Genomic DNA, 21,163 nt, shown 5'->3' with positions numbered 1-21,163 from the left:
GATACCCTATGTCTTTGATGGGAGCGTTTAGTCCATTGACATTTAGAGTGAGTACTGAAAGATATGAATTTAGTGCTATTGTGTTGGCTGTTGAGTTGGTGTTTCTGATGATGTTCTCTGGTCCTTACTAGTCTTTGTTGCTTTTGGTCTTTTTTGTTTTGTTTGGTCTTTTCTCCACTCAAAGAATCCCCCTTAAAATTTCTTGCAAGGCTGGTTTAGTGGTCATGAACTCCTTTAGTTTTTGTTTGTCTGGGAAACTCGTTCTCTCTCCTTTTATTTTGAAAAAAAAATGTTAATGTTTATTTATTTTTGAGAGGGAGAGAGAGAGAGACAGAGTGAGTGGGGGGAGGGGCAGAGAGAGAAGGAGACACACAATCCGAAGCAGGCTCCAGGCTCCAAGCTGTCAGCATACAGCCTGACGCAGGGCTCAAACCCACAAACCATGAGATCATGGCCTGAGCCAAAGTCGGACACTTACCCGACTGAGCCACCCAGGAGCCCTTCTCCTTCTATTTTGAATGACAGTCTTGCTGGATAAAGAATTCTTGGCTGCATATTTTTCCAATTCAGCATGTTGAATATATCCTGCCACTCCTTTCTGGTCTGCCAAGTTTCTGTGGGTAGGTCTGCTGTGAACCTGATCTATCTTCCCTTATAGGTTAAGACTTTTTTCCGTTGCTGCTTTCATAAGTCTTTCCTTATCTCTGTATTTTGTGAATTTGACTATGATATGCCTTGGTCAGTTTTTGTTGAATCTAATGGGAGTTCTCTGTGCTTCTTGGATTTTGATGTCTGTGTCCTTCCTCAGATTAGAAAAGTTTTCCCCTATAATTTGCTCACATAAACCTTCTGCCCCTTTTTCTCTCTCTTCATCTTCTGGGACTCCTATGATTCGGATGTTATTCCTTTTTAATAAGTCACTGAGTTCTCTAAGTCTTGTATTGTGCTCTTTTACCTTAACTTCACTCTTTTTTTCTGCTTCATTATTCTTCATAATTTTGTCTTCTATATCACAGATTCTCTGCTGTGCTTTGTCCATAGCATCCATTTGAGATTGCATCTCAGTTATAGCATTTTTAATTTTGTCCTGACTAGATTTTACTTCATTTATGTCCAAATAAAGGGATTCTATGCTTTTTTCAACCCCAGCTTGTATCGTTTAAAAAAAAATTTTTTTTTTTACTCTTTGTTTAGTTTTCAGAGACAGAGACAGAGAGATAGAGTGTGAGTGGGGGAGGGGCAGGTAGAGAGGGAGACACAGAATCTGAAACCGACTCCAGGCTCTGAGCTGTCAGCACAGAGCCTGATGCAGGGCTCAAACTCCCAAGCTGTGAGATCATGACCTGAGCTGAAATCAGATGCTCACTGACTGAGCCACCCAGGTGCCCCCCAGCTAGTATTCTTATTATCGTGGTTCTAAATTCTAGTTCAGACATCTTGCTTACATCTATGTTGATTAAGTCACTGGTTGTCATCTCTTCCTGGTTTTTTTTTTTTGGGGGGGGGGGTAAATTCCTTCATTTTGTCATTTTGGAGGATGAAAATAATTAATAAAACAAAAAATTAAATTTAAAAAATTAAAAACAATCCAAAAAGTCAAATAAAGGAAGCTAGATTTTAAGTGTATTTTGGTCTGCTTGTTGAAAGAAGCTTGATAGAATAAGGAAAAAGGAAAAAGAAAGGAAAAAAAAGTAAGAAAAATTTAAAATAAAAAAATATATAGTAAAATAGAATAGAATGAAATAAAGAAAATACAATAAAAAATTAAAAGAAATAAAAAATAAAGTAAAAAAAATAAAATTTTCTCTTTCTGTATCCAAGAATGAGGAAGAAAAGAAAGAAAAAAAGAAAACAATTTAAGCAAAAACAGAAGCAAAGAAAATGAACAAATAAACAAACCAGCAAACAGAATGAAACCGGAATGGCATTACATCCATTTGCCCCTAGAACTGAAACTATGAAACTTTTTATAGTCACTACACTAAGCGGTGGAGTAACTTGTGCTAGTCTTCTAGGGGATGTGCTGGAGGGTGCAGTTGGGTTCTCCACTAGGTGGCACTGCTTAGCTTACTGGGGTGGATCAGTGTGGCCTGCATGCTCCTGTGTGTGTGCATGTGCATGGGAGAGGTGGAAATGGCTTCACCCAGTTCCCTAGTCTCTGGCACGGGAACTTTGTGCTCTCACCGACCCATGATCAAGTAGCCCTCCTTTGTCTCAGGCCTCCATTCATTCCCCACCTCTACCCTGTCTGTGTCCAAGCTGTCCACCTGAGACACCCTCCAAGAGTTTTATCTCAGATGGGGTTGTGTTTCAAAACCCCATGCTTCAGAGACCCCTGTAGCTTGGACCCGCCGACTCTCTGGGGGAGGGTCTTGCTGAGCAATGACTGGGTGCCAGCTTGTCCCAGAAAACATTCATGTGATTGTGCAGCGGCAGAGGTTTAGAGATTATGGCAAACCATAACACACAGCCAGCGCTAGGTCTTACCACACTCTGGAGTCTTTGTGTCAATACCAGCAAAAGGGGCTGCTCTCTGGGGTCCGCTGGGACCTTTGCCTGTGGGGATGCTGTATGGCCTGTTCCAGATGCACTCCAAGCAAGGGAACCGCTTCTCTCCATGTGGCACTTGGACACCTCAGACCCTGCTACCTGCTCCTGCACACTTCTCTACCAGAACACTGCCAGGCACTGAACTCCAGAACTTCAGACTATGCACTCCACTGTTTACAGAATCCTGGTGGTATTTAAACCCTCTCCTTTCTTCCCATCAATGGTTTTGGGGAACAGATTTCTTGTTCAGTCCCCTGTGAGTGTTTTCACTCTTTCTTTCTCTTCAGCTACTTTCAGAGGAGTGTTTTTCTTGCATCAATCCTGATGCACCATACTCTCCTCCTTTCTCTCTGTCCTCTCTCTGCAAAAATAGCTCCCTACCCTCTGCAGCTTTTCTCTCCCCCAGTTCACCTCTTCACACTGTGTACCTCCTGAGTTCTGTGGCTCAAGTTATGCAGATTGTTGTGTTAATCCTCAGATCAATTTCCTAGGTGTTCAAAATAGTTTGGTGCTGATCTAGCTGTGTTTCCAGGATGAGACAACCTCCAGGTCTCCATGTGCCTCTGCCATCTGAACTCCGTCTTGATTTGCATTATCCTAATGATTAGTGATGTTGAACATCTTTTTGTGTGCTTGTTGGCCATTTGTATATCTTCTCAGGACAAATGTTTATTTAAGTCCTTTGTCATATTTTTTTCCTTTGTCCAGTTTTGAATTGGGTTATTTAGTTTTTGTTGTTGTTGTTGAGTTATAGGAGTTCTCTGTATATTCTGGGTGCTAATCCCTTAGCAGGTGTAGTTTTTTGTTTTTTTTTTTAAGTTTATTTATTTATTTTGAGAGAGAGAGAGAACATACATGACCAGGGGAGGGGCAGAGAGAGATGGAGAGAGAGAGAATCATAAGCAGGCTCCATACTGCCAGCACGGAGCTGATGTAGGGCTTGAAGTCATGAGCTGTGAGGTCATGCATGACCTGAGCCGAAATCAAGAGTCGGACGCTTAACTGACTGAACCATCCAGGCTCCCCAGCAGGTATAGTCCTGAAAATATTTTCCCTCATTCTGGGGGTTGCCTTTTAATTCTGTTGATATTGTCTTTTGATACACACAATTTTTAAAGTTTCATGAAGTCCAACTTGTCTAGTTTTTATTTTGTTGTTTGTGCCTTTGTTGTCATAGCCAAGGAATCACTCACTGCCAATCCCACACTGTGATGATTTTGCCCTATGTTTTCCTCTAAGAATATTGTAGTTTTAAGTCTTACATTTAGGTCTTTCACTAATTTTGAGTTAATTTTTGTACATGGTATTAGGTAAGGGCCCAAGTTCTTTCTTTTGTGTGTGAGTATCCAGTTTTCCCAGCACCATTTGTAGAAAAGACTGTCTTTTTCTCCATTGAATGATCTTGGTACCCCTGTCAAAAATCATTTGACCATATATATAAGGTTTATTTCTTGGCTCTGTATTTAATCTCATTGGTCTGTATGGTTGTCTTTATACCAGTACCACATTGTTTTGATTACTCTAGTTTTGTGATATGTCTTGAAATCAGAAAGTGTGTTTCAGCTTTATTCCTCTTTTTCAAGATTGTTTTGGTTGTTTAGGGTCCTTTGAGATTCTGTATAAATTTTAGGATGGGTTTTTCTATTTTTGCAAAAAGCTGTGGGATTTTGATAGGGATTGCATTGAATCTGTAGATTGCTTTGGGTATTATTGACATTTTAATAATATTAAATCTGGCAATCCATGAACATGGGTTGTTTCCCTTTATTTATATCTTCTTTAATTTCTTTCAGCAATGTTTTATAGTTTTCATTGTACAAATCTTTCACCTCCTTGGATAAGTTAGTTTCTGAGTATTTTATTCTTTTTGATTCTGTTATAAATGGAATGGTTTTTGTAATTTTTTTCAGATTATTCATTGTAAGTATATAGAAATGTGGCTGATTTTTGTGTGTTGACCTCGTATCCTGCTACTTCGCTGAATTCATTTATTAGTTATAACTGGGTTTTTTCTTTGTATGTGTATAGAGTCTTTGGGGTTTCTACATATAAGATCATAACACCTGCAAACAGACATAATTTTACTTCTTCCTTTCTAATACAAATGCCTTTTATTTCTTTTTCTGGCTAGAAATTCCAGTGCAGTGTTGAACAGAAGTGGTGAAAGCAGGCATCCTTGTCTTGTTCCTAATCTTAGAAGAAAAGCTATCAGTCTTTCACCACTCAGTATGATTTTCACTATGAAGTTTTCACATGTGTCTCTTATTATATGGAGGTACTTCTTTTCCTAGTTTGTTGAATGTTTTTATCATGAAAGGGTATTGGAATTTCGTCAAGTGCTTTTTCTGCATCAATTGAGATGTGGCTTTTCTCTTTTATTCTGTTAATGTGGTGTATTACATTGATTATTTTTTCATATTTTGAACCATCCTTGCATTTCAGAAGTAAAACCCACTTGGTCATGGTGTATAATCCTTTTAATATACTGCTGAATTTGCTTTGCTACTATTTTGTTGAAGGTATTTCTATCAATGTTCATAAGAGATATTGCTCTGTAGTATTATTTTCTTGCAGTGTCTTTGTCTGGCTTTGGTAGCAGGGTAATGCTGGCCTCAAATAATGAGTCATGAAGTATTCCCTTGTCTTCAGGTTTTTGGAAAAGTTTGAGAAGGATTTGTATTAGTTCTTTAAATATTTGATAGAATTTGCCAGTAAAGCCATCAGGTCCAGTGCTCTTCTTTTTAGGAGATTTTTGATTACTGACTCAACATCCATACTAGTTACATGTCTATTCAGATTTTCTATTCTTTGTGACTTTGCAGATTTTGTGTTTCTAGGAAATTGTACATTTCATTTAGTTATCCAAATTGTTGGTGTACAATTGTTTAGAGTATTCTCCTATAGTCCTTTTTGTTTCTGTAGAATTGGTAATGTTACCATTTTTATTTCTGATTTTAGTACTTTGAGTCATCTCTCTTTTTTTCTTAGTCTGTCTAGCTAAAGTTTTGTCAATTTTGTTGCTCTTTTGAAAAAAGCACCTTTTGTTTTTATTAATTTTCTCTAATGTTTTTCTATTCTTCATTTCATTTATCTTTTCTCTCATCTTTGTTAGTTTTTTTCTTTCTGCTAGCTTAGGGTTTAGTTTGTTCTTACTTTTCTAGTTTCTTAAATTGTAAAGTTAGGTTGTTGATTTGAAATCTTTCTTGTCCCCCTCCCCCCACTCAGTAATGCTTTCATTGTGTCCCATAAGTTTTGCCATGTTGTGTTTTCATTTTCATTCTTCTTTAAGTATTTTCTATTTTTCCCTTGTGATTTCTTCTTTGATCTCTTAGTTGTTTAAGAGAGTGTTATTTAACTTCCACAAATTTGTGACTTTTTCAGTTTTACTCCTGATAATCCTATTGTAGTTGGAGAAGATACTTTGTATGATATCAGTTTTTTTAAAAAATTCTATTGAGACTTAATTTGTGATCTAACATATAATCTATCCTGAAAAATGTATCATGTGCACTTGAGAAGAATGTGTATGCTATTGTTGGGTAGAATGTTCTGTATTTGTCTGCTAGATCTACTTGGTTTATTTTCTTTTTTAAGTCTTCTGTCTCCTTATTTATCTTCTGCCTGGTTGTTGTATCCATTATTGAGAATGGGGTTGTTCTACAACTGTTATTATAAAACTGTCTATTTCTCCCTTCAATTTTGTAGTTTTTGCTTCATATATGTTGATGGTCTGTCATTAGGTGTGTAAATGCTTATATTGTTGTATTTTCTTGATGTATTGACTTACAGTCTATTTTGTCTAATATTAGTATAGTCACCCTTGCTCTCTTTTGGTTACTATTTTCATAGAATATCTTTTTCAAACCTTGCATTTTCTTTTTTTAAATTTTTTCTTTAAATTTTTTTTAATGTTTGTTTATTATTTTGAGAGAGAGAGAGAGAGACAGAGCATTAGTGGGGGAGGGGCAGAGAGAGAGAGGGAGACACAGAATATGAAGCAGGCTCCAGGCTCTGAGCCGTCAGTACAGAGCCCAACATGGGGCTTGAACCCATAAACCATGAAATCATGACCTGAGCCAAAGTTGGACACTTAACCGCCTGAGTCACCCAGGCACCCCTCCAACCTTTCATTTTCAACCTATTTGTGTCTTTGGATCTAATGTGAGTCTCTTGTACATAACATATATTTGGATCATGTGTTCTTATACATTTGAACAATCTCTGTCTTTTGATTGGAGTGTTTAATCTACTTACATTTAAAGTAATTACTGATAAAGAGAGACTTCTGTTCTTTTGTATATAGGTGATTTTCTTTGGTAGTGAAATGTTTAAATTCCTTTCTCATTTCCTTTCGTGTATATTTTATAGCTATCTTTTGGTGGTTACCATGGGATTTCATTTAATATCCTAAATTTAAAACACTCCAATTTGAATTTATACCAAATTAACTTCAATAGCCTATAAAACTTTGAACCTTTAAAGTTCCATTCCCACGCCTTTCAACTGTTGATGTCCCAAAACATAAAGTAAAAATTCTTTTAAATACATTACTCTCTTAAATTATGTAGGAAATAAAATGTAGAGTTATAAACCAAAGTTACAATAATACTAGCTTGTAGACTAATATATTTTTAATGTATTAGTCTCATGAATCACGTAGAAAACAAAAAATGGGAGGTACAAACTATTGTTACAATAATACTAGCTCTTATAATTGCTATGTATTTATCTTTATTGAGGGAGGTTTCTATTTCTTTATATGGCTTCAAGTTACTATCTAGTGTCCTTTCATTTCACCCTGCAGGATTCCCTTGAGCATTTCTTTTTCTTTCTTTCTTTCTTTCTTTCTTTCTTTCTTTCTTTCTTTCTTTTTTGAGAGAGAGAGAGAAAGAGAGCATGCAAGCAGAGGGAGAGAGAGAGAATCTCAAGCAGGCTCCAGGCTGAGCCAATGCAGGGCTCCATCCCGTGACCTCAGGATCATGATCTGAATCGAAATCAAGAGTCAGATGCTCAACCAATTGAGCATTTCTTGAAGGTAGGTCTAATGGTCACAAATCCTCTCAACTTTTGTTTGCCAGTAATGTAGCAATTTCTCCTTAACTTTTAAAAGAAGTTTTGCTGGATATAGGACTCTTGGTTGACAGGTTTTTTTCTTTTAGCACTTTGAATATATTGGCCTCCAAAATTTCTGAGGAGAAATCTGCTGACAATCATCTCCCTTGCATGCAGTGAATTGCTTCACTCTTGCTGTTTTTAAGATTCTTTTTTCATCTTTTAAAAGTTTGATTATAACATGTTTTGATGTGGGTCCATTTCAGTTCTTCTTACTTATAGTTCACTGAGCTTCTTGGATGTTTATATTCATGTATTTCATCAAATTTGACAAGTTTTCAGCCACTATTTCTTCAAATATTCTCTCTATGCTTTTCTCTCTTTTCCTTCTGGGACTCCCACAATGTGTATGCTGGTCTGTTTAGTGGTGTCTTCCAGCTGTTCTGTTTGTCTTTTTCAGTCTTTTTCTTTCTGTTCCTCACACCCAATACTTTTCATTCTTATCTTCATGTTTACTGATTCTCTCTTTTGTTTGCTCAAATCTGCCTCTGAATCCCTCCAGTGATTTTTTTTCAATTTTTTAATTTTAAATCTGAATTCTGAGGGATTTGATGAGATCCAGTATGTCCTCTACCACATGTCTTTCCCCTTAGGCATTTCCTCAGTTTTTTTTTTCTCCAAGTCCTGAGTAAACCTTACTATTTTAATGGCAATACATATATCTTTTCTTCCTTTGTTTAAAAGTTACTTTAGCTTTTATGAAAGTGAAATACATACGTTATTTGAAAAAGTCTAATATGATGATAAGGTTTATAATAATAGTAGAACCCTGAACCACCATTCCCATCCTTGAAATGTGCTCCCTATAAGCAAAATTTTGAATTATTTTAGCTGTTTCTTCTGTTTTTAATTCTATATTTCCAAAAATATTCTTAAAAAAAATTTTTTTTAATGTTTATTTTTTTTGAGAGTGAGACAGAGTATGAGCAGGGGAGGGGCAGAAGAGAGGGAGACACAGAGGCTGAAACAGGCTCCAAGCTCTGAGCTGTCAGCACAGAGCCTGATGTGGGGCTTGAACTCACAGACTGTGAGATCATGACCTGAACCAAAGTTCAGTAGTATAACAACACAAGCATATTATAAATATTGATTTAAACAAAAAATGTGAAGCAAATATTTTGGGAGGATGAAGGGAAGGAAGGAGGTGTTAAGTGTACTAAATCCCACTATTCTATAATATGAAGTCAATAGATAGCATATCAAGAGCAATATAAGAATGTTTTGGGGGGCACCTAGATGGCTCCATCGTTAAGCATCCGACTTCAGTTCAGGTCATGATCTTACAGTCTGTGAGTTCAAGCCCCACGTCAGGCTCTGTGATGACAGCTCAGAGCCTGGAGCCTGTTTCAGAATTTGTGTCTCCCTCTCTCTCTGCTCCTCCCTTGCTCACACTCTCTCTCTCTTTCTCAAAAAAAAAAATTAAAAACTAAAAAAAAATTATCTTCTAAAAATTGGTTGACATCTCGTCTGTGCTTGTGTTATTTATCTGTGTTGCTCTTCCAAATCCATTCTCCATCTCTTTTTGCCCTGCTCTGTGTGCAGAGAAATGGACATAGGCTCCCTTGACTTTTGGCTTCCAGTTGGATTCAGCTAATTGGAGGTGCTGGCAGAAGACTGGAGAGTAGGAGGAGATAGAATTGTAGATGTAGGAGTATTTATTCCCATTGCTGCCTTCTCCCTGCATGCTTGCTCCCTGGAAGGCCACTGTCTTTTTGGTTGTGGCATAATACTTCTACCTAATTCTGTGGCTCCTATAGGGTTCTTCTCTCCTATGTCTAGGGCTTTTACCACGTTCAGCAGTCATTCTTTCCATTTGCCTCTAAAGGCTTAGAGATGGTGATAGTTTCCAAATGCTGTTAGACCTCATGTACTTCGCCATCCCTTGTTGGTTCTCTTGATCCTGCCCACACCTCTGTAAATAGTTTTCTTATTAAATTCTATTCAATTCTCATTTGAGTGTGCCAATCTGTTTTCTGCCAGAACCCTGACTGCTACATCGCTGTTCGTGTTCTCTCTTTACTGTGTTTATTCATTTCAAAAATTTTATTCTCATTTTAGCAGAGTTTCTAGAGGCAACAGAAATAAGTGCCATATGTTCAATCTGCTATGTTTAACTGTTAGATATCCTTTTTCCAGGATCTTTTCCTATGCAGAATATCTGACTATTTTCTTTGATATAACATACTGATTTCTCTCCTATGCCCAAAGCAGAAGATTGGAGGTTTAATATCTGAGTAAATTGAAAAGACAGGCCCCAATTCAGGGACAAGCACAGTGGTGGGCAAAGCAGTAGCATGGTACCATAAAGAGTGAGACTAAGACAAAGTCCCTATAGTAAAGGATGACTCTCCACCCACTCTTTTGAATCTCTTTGTGGCAAGAGAGGTGAAAACCAGAATGTTTATAGCTCTATCCCCATGTACCCACCACCAGCCAGAAAATTCAGCTTTCTTCCCCCAGAATAGCCCTATTGAATGGACAACAAAAGATCAGTCAATACTTGAAAAAGACTCAAACAAAAAAGACAAAGACAACCAATGCAAAAGAAAGAAAGGAAGAAAGAAAGAAAGAAAGAAAGAAAGAAAGAATGAAAGAAGCCATAGTAAGAATTCAAGGGAAGGAAAAGCAATTCAGGACTCAGAAAAAGGAAAAAAAAAAACAACAAAGAGAAATAAAAAAGAACACTAGATTAGTCTGAGGGGAAAAATGGAGCCAGTGGCTTAGAATTCTGGGGACAAATCCTATCCAATCTAAAATTCTATACCCAGGAAAATTATCACTCAGATAAACAAGTAAAATCCTGACACTTTTATTCAGAAATACTAAATGATGTAAAAAAGGAAGGCAAGAAAGAGAAAGACACAGCACATAAGTAAGGGGGAAAAAAATACCCTGGAATTTAGTGATGGGAAGTTTCAGGATAACAGCTGGGCAACAGGCTTAGTGAGCAACCAGTACCAATTAGAGAATGAAGACAGAGGGCTCCATGAGAGATTCTTCCAGAAAGAAAACTAAACTTACAGAGTATCCAATGTATTTTAATATATTCAAAAATTATTTTTAGTTTTGTTGGACCCATTGGAGTTGAATTAGTGATTTTGACATGGAAAATTAAGCAAACAAATAACAAAAACCAAAGCAATTATTTATACTGGAAAAAATATAAAGTTGTTCAAAAAGGAAATGTTATCATAGTATATACTATCACAGCTATGAATAGTAGAAACTATAATATATATTTAATATATATTATATATATTTAAATAATAAATATTTATTTAAACAAAATTGCCAATATAACAAATTTGGGAAAATGGGAATGAAGAATATTAAGTGAACATACAGATGCACTTTAGATATATTTAGTTCTGGACCATGGCAATAAAGCAAGCATTGTAATAAAGTGAGTCAAATGAATTTTTTGGTTTCCTGGGGCTTATAAAAGTTATGTTTACACTATGATGTAGTCTATTAAATGTGTCATATCATTGTGTCTAAAAAAGTACATACCTGGGGCGCCTGGGTGGCTCAGTCGGTTAAGCGTCCGACTTCAGCTCAGGTCACGATCTCGCGGTCTGTGGGTTCGAGCCCCGCGTCGGGCTCTGTGCTGACGGCTCAGAGCCTGGAGCCTGCTTCCGATTCTGTCTCCCTCTCTCTCTGCCCCTCCCCGTTCATGCTCTGTCTCTCTCTGTCTCAAAAATAAATAAAAAAAACGTTAAAAAAAATTTTTAAAAAGTACATACCTTAATTTAAATATACTTTACTGCTAAAAATTGCTAGGCATTATCTGAGCTCTCAGTGAATCATAATTACTAATCACCGATCACAATAACAAATGTAATAATAATGAAAAAGTTTGAAATATTGCAAAATTGCCAAAATATGACACTGGGACATGAAGTGAGCAAATGCTCTTGGAAAAATGGTGCCAATAGACTTACATGACACAGGGTCACCACAGACCTTCAATTCATAAAAAAATGCACTATTTGTGAAGTGCAATAACATGAAGCACAGTAAAACAAGGTGTGCCTGTACTTGAGGGAGATAATTTGAGCGAGCTAAATTTCCATTTACCATAATAGCAAGTCAACAGATGATAGCTAAAGTAAAAAATGAAAAAAAAAAGTCTATATAAGCACACAGTTTAGATACATGGAGATAAAACCAGAATAAACAGCCAAGAAAGTTCAGAGAAGTTGCTTAAGAGGAGTGGGAATTTGGGAATGAGGGTCAAAGGGTCAGAATTCCACTATTTTCTTCTGTAAGCTAACTGTTCCACTTAAGTTTTTAAAAAAGAGATATACTCATTGGTTTCATAAAAACAAAACAAACAGACAAAAAAAAAAAAAAAAAACCCTGAAAAGAAACACATATCCCATGTGTGGACCCAAATAGTAGTCACACAGCAGTTTTTCTCTCTCTTCCCCCACCTATTCTAAGAACGCCTCTGTTTCCTCGTAAAGAGTTCTTGGAATCTCTATGTGGTATCTCGCAAGTGTTCTGTGAATTTATTCTCTTGGCTGCCTTGAAGTTTCTGTTCTTGCTCTTCTCCCTTCAGAGGCCAGCTGAAGGCCACACCCCTGCCGGCTGCAGACTCTCACTGATCTCTGTTCCCAAGGCTGCCAATACCTGGTGTCAAATTGTCGATGTTTGTGCCAGGGATGCTACTTCTTGTCACTGCCGAAGCTGCTGGCTCCAAGGCTGATGACATTTAACACCCTCACTGCCCCTCCCTCAGTTGTCTTTTTCCTAAATGGGAGAAATTTCTGTCAGTTCACAGAATCAGGAAGTGATATTCTCTCTTGAGCATATGCTTTTGTCTCTTATACTGCAAAATTGACTGTACAAATCAGTGTATATGGACGGTACAAATACTTTTATCAACCCAGAAAGAAACCGCATTCCCATTAGAAGTCATAATCCCATCTATTGAAGGCCTTAGCAAGAAAAGCCTGAGGTCCCTGGAAAAAGAGGGACTTGAGCCTGCCATACCAACTCTTCCCTGAATGTCCAGCCTGCTGGTCGATTTTAACTTGCCAGTCTACACAATCATGTGAGCCAGTTTCTTCTCTGGAGAACCCTAATACAGATTTTGAAATCATACAATATGTGCCTTTTCTCTCTGTTTTTTTTTTTTTTTTTTTTCCAGTTAGCATTACGTTTTCAGGGTCCATCCATGTTCCAGCATGAATCCATTCTTCATTCCATTTTACTATTCTATTGTGCAGATATACCATATTTTGTTTCTCCATTCATTAGTTGATGGACATTTGTGTTGTTCCTACTTCTAAATATTACAAATAAGACTGCTACAAACATCTTTGTGCAAAGTTTTGTACGGACAAGTTTCAGTTCTCTCAGGGTTCTCTTCAATATGTGGCTGTGGCTGTACTGTGTTTTATTTCTACCAGCATTGTATGTGGGCTCCAATTTCCCCACATCCTTACCAACACTTGTTAGTGCCTCTTTTTGATTATTGCCATTCTAGAGGGGGTAAAGTGGTATTGTTCATTGCGGCTTTAGTTTGTATTTCCTTGATGGCTAATGAGAAGCTTTTCCTGTTTATGTTTAGGTCATCCAAGAGCTGCTCCATGCATTCTGTCCAAGTTTTGTAGCTGTGTTCAGTGGGAGAGAGAGGAGGGAATAGCTTACTCCCTCTTACCTGGAAACAGAAATGTGTTAGTTTTTGATACTTACAAAAATAGTATCTTTGCATTTTCTAATTACTATTGCTGGTGAATGTAAATGCATTTGATTTTTTAATCTTGATTTGATTTCCTGAAAATTTGCTAAACTCTCTTATTAATTCTAATAGTTTTATCATCTGCAGACAATGAAGATTTTGTTTCTATTTTTCTGATTATTTGCTTATTTATTTTACATTATTGTGTGAGCTAACCACTCCAGAACAATAAGGTAAATTAGAAATGGTGATGATAAAAGACACACTTGTTTTCTTTCAGGTCTTGCAGGGAATATTTTCAATATTTCACTGTAACATTTGGAGTAGGTTATTTGGGGTAGATACAGGTTACCAGGCTAAGAAAATCCTTTTGGTGTTTTTGTTTAAATCTTTAATGGGTATTGGATTTTACTAAATGCATTTTCTGCACATATTGAAGAGAAGGATCTATGTGTATATATATATATATGTGTGTGTGTGTGTGTATGTCTGTGTGTGTATATATATGTTTGTGTATATATATGTGTATATATATGTATATATGTGTGTATATATGCACATATGTGTACATATGTGTGTATATGTGTGTGTGTGTGTGTGTGTGTGTGTGTATTGCTTTTTGGCTCTTAACATGGTATAGTTGATTTTCTAATATTAAACCAATGTTTAGATTGTTTACAAAGGTGGCCACAACACTCCTCTCTTCCCATTCTTTATATTCCTTTGCCATGTGACTTTGGTATTCATCCCCCTCAAGAGGTGGAGTCCCTTCCTCTTGAATCTGCTTTGGCCTGTGTTTTGTTTAATTAGAATGTGGCAGGAGAAACACTGAGTGATTTCTAACCCTTGGCCTCAAGTGATTTTGTTCTTTTGCTCTCTCCTTCTTAGAATGCTTCTCTCAACATGGAAAAAGCCCAGGATTGCCCTCATGGAGAGAGAGGCCACAAATCCCAGCCTTTCCAGACATCCTAAATGAAGTCCCAGATATGTGAGTAAGGTCATCTTAGGCCGTCCAACCCCAGCTGACTGCAGCCACGAAAGTAACCCGGGCAAGACCAGCCCAGCCAACCCATGGTATTGTGAGAAATAATAAACTTTTGCAAGCCACTGTTTCTAAGTGTTGTCATTTTGGTTTTGGTGTTTGGTTTTGCTTTTAACGCAGCATAGGTAACTGATACACTCATCTTGCATTCTTGAGTGAAACCCAACTTGGATGTGGCATATTATCATTTCATATATTGCTAGATTCCTTTTCCTAACATTTTGTTTAGGATATTTGCTTCTATGTTTGAATGAGTTTGGTTTGTAATTTTCCTTTCATGTAGTGTCACTAAGTTTTTGATGTTGAAGGAGTTGGGTGTGTTTCTCTTTTTCAGTCTCTGGAATAGTTTATATAAGGCTGAAATCATTTGCTTCTTGAATTATTGAGAGACCTCACTACTAAAATTGTCTGGGTCTATTGTTTTCTTTTGTGGGAATAATTTAAGCTGATTCAGTTTAAAAAATCCTACAGGTTTTCTATTTTTTCCTGAGTCAGTTTTAGTAAGCTATATTATTCTGTTTTCAAATTCATTAGCAAAAAGTTGCTCCAACTATTTCTTTTAAAATGTTGTTAAAAAAGTATCTTCCTATGTTTCAAGTCTCTTCAGCATCTACGGTTATATCCTATAGTTTTATTTCTAATATTATTTGTACGTTCCCTTTTTTGCCTTGATTGATCTTTAAAGAGGTTTGTCTTTTCAATGACTAATCTTTTGGTTTGGATGCTCCTCTATTTTCTACTTAATTTTATATATTTATAAGTGTATTATGCATATATAAATATACTTACATATAAATATATATAAACATTCTATGTTATTTAATATACTTACAAGTTTATATTATATAATATATATTTAATATATAATAAACATATAAATATATTATATTTTATTATTTCTTTTTACTTTCTCAGTAATATTTTATTGTATTCTTATGCCACAATTTATTTATCCATTCATTTGTTGATGGATATTTGTGTTGTTCCCATTTCTATCATAAGCAATGTTACTATGCACATTCTTGATTATATGTCTTGATGCCCATGCACATGAGTTTCTCCAGGACATATAACATAAAGTCGAATTTCTGCATCCTAGGGGGATGTGTCTGAAAATTTGGTAATATAAATACCACACTCTAATCATCCCATTTGTTCCATATGCCCACCAGCATTTGACATTGTCAGATTTTATTTTATTTTTTATTATTTTTAAATATGAAATTTATTGTCAGATTGGTTTCCATACAACACCCAGTGCTCATCCCAACAGGTGCCCCCCTCAATGCCCATCACCCACCCTCCCCTCTCTCCCACCCCCCATCAACCCTCAGTTCTCGGTTTTTAAGAGTCTCTTATGTTTTGGGTCCCACCCTCTCTAACCCTTTTTTTTTTTTTTCCTTCCCCTCCACCATGGTCTTCCGTTAAGTTTCTCAGGATCCACGTAAGAGTGAAAACATATGGTATCTGTCTTTCTCTGTGTGACTTATTTTACTTAGCATAACACTCTCCAGTTTCATCCACATTGCTACAAAAGGCCATATTTCATTCTTTCTCATTGCCACATAGTATTCCATTGTGTATATAAACCACAATTTCTTTATCCATTCATCAGTTGATGGACATTTAGGCTTTTTCCATAATTTGGCTATTGTTGAAAGTGCTGCTGTAAACATTGGGGTACAAGTGCCTCTATGCATCAGCACTCCTGTATCCCTTGGGTAAATTCCTAGCAGTGCTATTGCTGGGGCATTGTCAGATTTTAAAGTTTTGGCAATCTGGTAGATGTATAATGGTATCTCATGGTGGTTTTTTGTTGTTGTTGTTTGGTTTTTGGTTTTTTTTCCTGCTGCATATGTTCCTTTTTATTATTTGTTATTGCAAAGTAAATCAATGAATACAGAATTATTATAGATCACATACACATATGCAAATAATTTATAATGTAGAAAGTAAAAATCTCTAACCACTTACGATATCTCTCTACCTCTTTCAACACCCATCCCCAAGAAGTAAACACAGTCAAACTTTTGGTATCTTTCCAGACTTTTTTGAAGAATATTCAGGCATACACTTTATTTTCACAAAATGATATCATACTTTACCTATTGGTTTAAAAAATTTTTTTTTAATGTTTTACTTATTTTTGAGAGAGAGAGAGAGAGAGAGAGAGACAGAGCATGACTGGGGAGGGGCAGAGAGAGAGAGGGAAACACAGAATCCGAAGCAGGCTCCAGGCTCTGAGCTGTCAGCACAGAGCCCGACGTGGGGCTCAAACCCACACACCGTGAGATCATGACCTGGGCCAAAGTCGGATGCTCAACTGACTGAACCACCCAGGCGCCCTTTACCTATTGTTACATGATCGTTTCACTTCATAATTAATAATAATTCAGACTTATCTCTAGTTAAAAAAATTTTTTTTAACATTTATTCATTTTTGAGAGACAGAGAGAGACAGAGAGAGACAGAGCCTAAGTGGGGGAGAGGCAGCGAGAGAGGGAGACACAGAATCTGAAGCAGGCTCCAGGCTCTGAGCTGTCAGCACAGAGTCTGACGTGGGGCTCAATCTCACAGACTGCAAGATCATGACCTGAAGTCGGATGCTTAACTGACTGAGCCCCCCAGGCGCTCCCAGACTTATCTCTAATTTTTAAATGGCCACTGAGGTTTCCATTTTACAACTATTTTGGCATCCAAATTTTAACCATTCTCCTACTGTTGACATAGATGTCTCATAGTTTGAGCTATTATAAATAATATTCCATATACATATATCCTTGCACATGCTTGTGCAAATATCTCTATAGAATGTAAATCTAAAACTGTAAGTTAAAAGTATTTTAAATTTTGGGGCATCTGGGTGGCCCAGTTGGTTAAGCATCTGACTCTTGATTTTGGCTCAGGTCGGATCTCACGGTTTGTGGGTTTGAGCCCCACATCCGGCTCTGCACTGACATTGCAGAGCCTGCTTGAGATTCCCATTCGCTCGCTCTCTCTCTCTCTCTCTCTCTCTCTGCCCCTCCCCCACTTGTGCATGTGCCCTCTCTTCTCTTTCAAATAAATAAATATTTAAAAAATTTTTAAAATATTTTAAATTTTGATAGTTATTATCACACTGTGATGATATTTATTATTTGACAGTTATTCGTTGCTCTGAATAGGTTGTCACAATTCACACTTGCACCAGGAGTATATGAGATTTCTTTCCCCATATGCTAGGCAAACCTGGACTTCATATGTTTTAACTTTTTGTGATTTGGTGGGCACCAATAGGACCTCATTTTTTACAATTTTTTAAAAATGTTTATTTATTTTTGAGACAGAGAAACAGAGCTTGAGCAGGGGTGGGGTAGAGAGAGAGGGAGACACAGAACCCAAAGCAGGCCCCAGGCTCTGAGCTGTCAGCACAGAGCCAATGTGGGGCTCAAACTCAGGTACTGTGAGATCATGACTTGAGCGGAAGTCAGCCACTCACTCAACTGAGCCACCAACGTGCTCCATTACCTCATTTTTAATTTGCATTTACCTAATTGCTAACAAAACTGAATATCTTTTCATATGTTTATTAGGTATTAGCATTTGGGTTTTTGTGGACCACTTGTTCATATTTTTTGCCCTTTTTTTTATTGGGTGTTGTCATTTATTTATTTATAGGAGTTGTTCTGTTTTAATTTACATTACCCTGACTATTAATCAAGTTTAACATCTTTTCATATGTTTGTTAACCATTATGTTTCCTGTTTGTGAGGAGGCTTGTCAAGTGTTTGACCATTTTCCTACTGGATCCTCAGCTTTTTCTTTTTAACTCTCTAGGACTTCTTTATAGATTATCAATGTAAACCTTTTGTTAGTTTTATGTATTGCAAAGATCTTTTCCTATTTTGTAGCTTGTTTTTTCTCACCTTTTTATGGTGTGTTTTGATAAACAAAAGTTCTTCATTTTAATTTGGTCAAATGTATCAAACTTTTTCTCCTTTATGGTCAGTGTGCTGTTTCTATGTCTTGGTAGGAAATATTTGCATCTTTTTGAAGAAACTGATTTCTACCTCAAGTTCATGAAATTATTATCCTAAATTGCCTTCTTAAAGCTTTATCATTTTGCCTTCACAGTTAGATCTGTAATCTATCTGGAATTAGTGAAAGAGGTATGTTAAAATCCATCACAATAATTTTTTTTCTGTTTCCTTCTTTTAGTTCTTTTTGTTTTGTTTTATATATTTCCAGGTTATGTTATTAAGTGCATATAAATTTAAAATTGTTATATCTCCCTGGTGAAAAAATCTTTTATATTATGAAGTTACCCTCTTTAGTCTTAGTAATAGTTTTGCCTTAAAGTCTATTTGTCTGATAATAATTATATCTAATCCTGCTCTTAGGGGATTAGCATTTTCATATTTACTTATTCCTACTAAATTCATTGACATGCAATCTATCTTTAAAGATAGTTTATTTTCATGGAAAATATTGAATGTTACATCATCTATTTTGTAAATTTAACATGATACATAATTTTTGATCTCTGTCTTTGATAAACAAAATTTTATAGGTCATGCTGGTTGTTACTGTTTTGCTCCTCATTCTTTCATCTCCAAAATTGTTAATACCTTTTGGGATTTACAGACTATGACCCACTACTTGTAATCACTACACGTGATCAGAAAGAGCTCATTTATACAGCATCACAGCCAAGTAGAATAACAGGGAATTTGTTAAAGATCTGCTCCTTGTATCACTTCTAAAAAGAAGGTTGCCTTTTTGTTGTTGTTTTTGTATATTTTTACAATACCATTTCCCTCATCAAACAAGAATTTTATGTTGCTTCACTTTATCTCATTGACTTTGAAAAAAAATTTTAATGGTATATAAGAGGGGCACCTGGGTGGCTCAGTTGGTTAAGTGGCCAACTTCAGCTCTGGTCATGATCTCATGGTTCATAAGCTTGAGCCCCACATTGGGCTCTGTGCTGACAGAATCCGTTTGGGTTTCTCTCTCTCTCCCTCTCTCTGCCCCTCTCCTACTTGTACTCTCTCTCTCTCTCAAAAAAAAAAAATTAATTAAAAAAAATAAAATGGTATATAATATACCCTATTCAGTCTCTGTACATAAAAAGAATAAGGTAAAAGTAATAAATCCTTCTTAAAATTTAAAGTTTTCTGTTTTAGTGCTATCCAGTAGTAAATTTTTCAGGACAAGTATGAGTGTGGTTATTACATCTTATAGTCTCCTTTTTTTTTTTTTTTTTTTTTTTTGAGCATGAGGAGGTGCAAGTGAATGAGAGGCAGAGGGGGGGTGCGCAAGTTAGTGAGGGGCAGAGAGAAAGAGAGAGAATCCCAGGAGCTGAGGTGGGGGGAGAGAGAGAGAGAGAGAAGTGGGGTCACTCGAAGCGGGGCTCATACTCACCAGAAGCGGGACAAAAGCTCACCCGATGTGGGACTTGAACCCACCAACCATGAGATCATGACCTGAGCTAAAGTCAAATCCTTAACGACTGAGCCACCCAGGTGCCCTGATTTTTGACCAGGTGTTTTTCATAGTAGTCAGTGTTAATTTTGTTTGCAAGTAGGAAAAGTTTCACTGCTCTCAAGATGACTTTCAGAGTTAATTTTTTTTCTTTGTTATTATTTCTTTGTTTTTTAAAAAATCCTGAATTCATCATGCTTCACTGGATCCTGGATTGAAAAACCCAATAGCTATGATAAACATTACTTGAGGGGCACCTGGGTGGCTTAGTCGGTTAAGCGTCCAACTTGGGCTCAGGTCATGATCTTGTGGTTTGTGAATTGGAGCCCTGCATCGGGTTCTGTGCTGACTGCTCAGAGCCTGGAGCCTGCTTCAGATTCTGTGTCTCCCTCTCTCTCTGCCTCTCCCCTGCTCATTCTCTCTTTCTCTCTCTCTCATTCTCTCTCCCTCTCAAAAATAAACATAAAAATATTAAACATTAATTGAATAATTAAGGAAATTTAATATGGGCTATGTATTAGATAATGGTATTGTATCAATGCTCAATCTCCTCAAATGTGATAATAGTATAGTGATTGTAGGAATTTGTCCTTGTTCTTAAAAGAAACATCTGTGAGACTTAGGGGTGAAGGGTCATGACAGTCTGTAACTAACTCTAAAGTAAATGATCCAGTAGAAGGAGGGAAGGGAAAAAGGAAAAAAAAGAGAGAAAGAAAGAGTGTATAGAGAGGGTAAGATAAAGCAAACCTGACAAAATGTCAACTATTCCTGAATCTAGATGAATTGTGTGTATGGAGTGTTTGTTGTTCTAGGCTTGTCACTTTCTGTAAGCTTGAAATTTTTCAAAATAACAGGCTGGTAAAATGAACTCATGTCCACTAAAAAGAATTCCTGATTTCAATATGTTTGTGACTCTGACTTAGTATCAGTATGGTGCAGGTAGAAAGGCTCTAGCTCATCATTTGTCATGGGATCTGAGGCAGGTTCCCCTTGTATTTTAGGAATTCCTGGATTTTTCTCTGACCTAACATCCTTAGGATTTTTTTCTTGCCTTCTTTAGGGATTGAAGACTTACTACCTTTTGATCTTAACTACTGATTTTTATCTGTGTTTCAAAAAACAGTCTAATTAGTATTAGTCTAGCCTGGATAAACTGAAGGTATCCATTGTGTTTAGAAGTTTCTCTGGACAAAGTGGGAGAGAGGAAGAGGATTGTGGTTCCCAGGACATTGGAAAACCAGGGAGAGCAGGTTGTGGTGGGGGGGGGGGGGGAAGGAGAGGTGGGAGGAACGTCACATTCTCCTGTCTTA

General features: G+C 36.7%; 1 protein-coding gene across 1 annotated transcript in view; it reads left to right on the top strand.

Moving 5' to 3' along the window:
• The window catches only part of LOC125937803 (translation initiation factor IF-2-like), a 42,871-nt gene extending 28,411 nt beyond the window's left edge, over positions 1 to 14,460 (top strand). The window contains exon 3 of the mRNA XM_049652725.1: positions 14,237 to 14,460. Coding sequence (XP_049508682.1) covers positions 14,237 to 14,324 — 88 coding nt within the window. The 3' untranslated portion in view covers positions 14,325 to 14,460. The remainder of the gene's footprint in view (positions 1 to 14,236) is intronic.
• Positions 14,461 to 21,163: the final 6,703 nt, after the last annotated feature.

The sequence above is a fragment of the Panthera uncia genome (genome assembly GCF_023721935.1).
Source record: "Panthera uncia isolate 11264 chromosome A3 unlocalized genomic scaffold, Puncia_PCG_1.0 HiC_scaffold_12, whole genome shotgun sequence".
Taxonomy (NCBI): domain Eukaryota; kingdom Metazoa; phylum Chordata; class Mammalia; order Carnivora; family Felidae; genus Panthera; species Panthera uncia.
The sequence above is the reverse complement of the archived record's forward strand: the minus strand, read 5'-3'. Positions and strand labels throughout refer to the sequence as shown.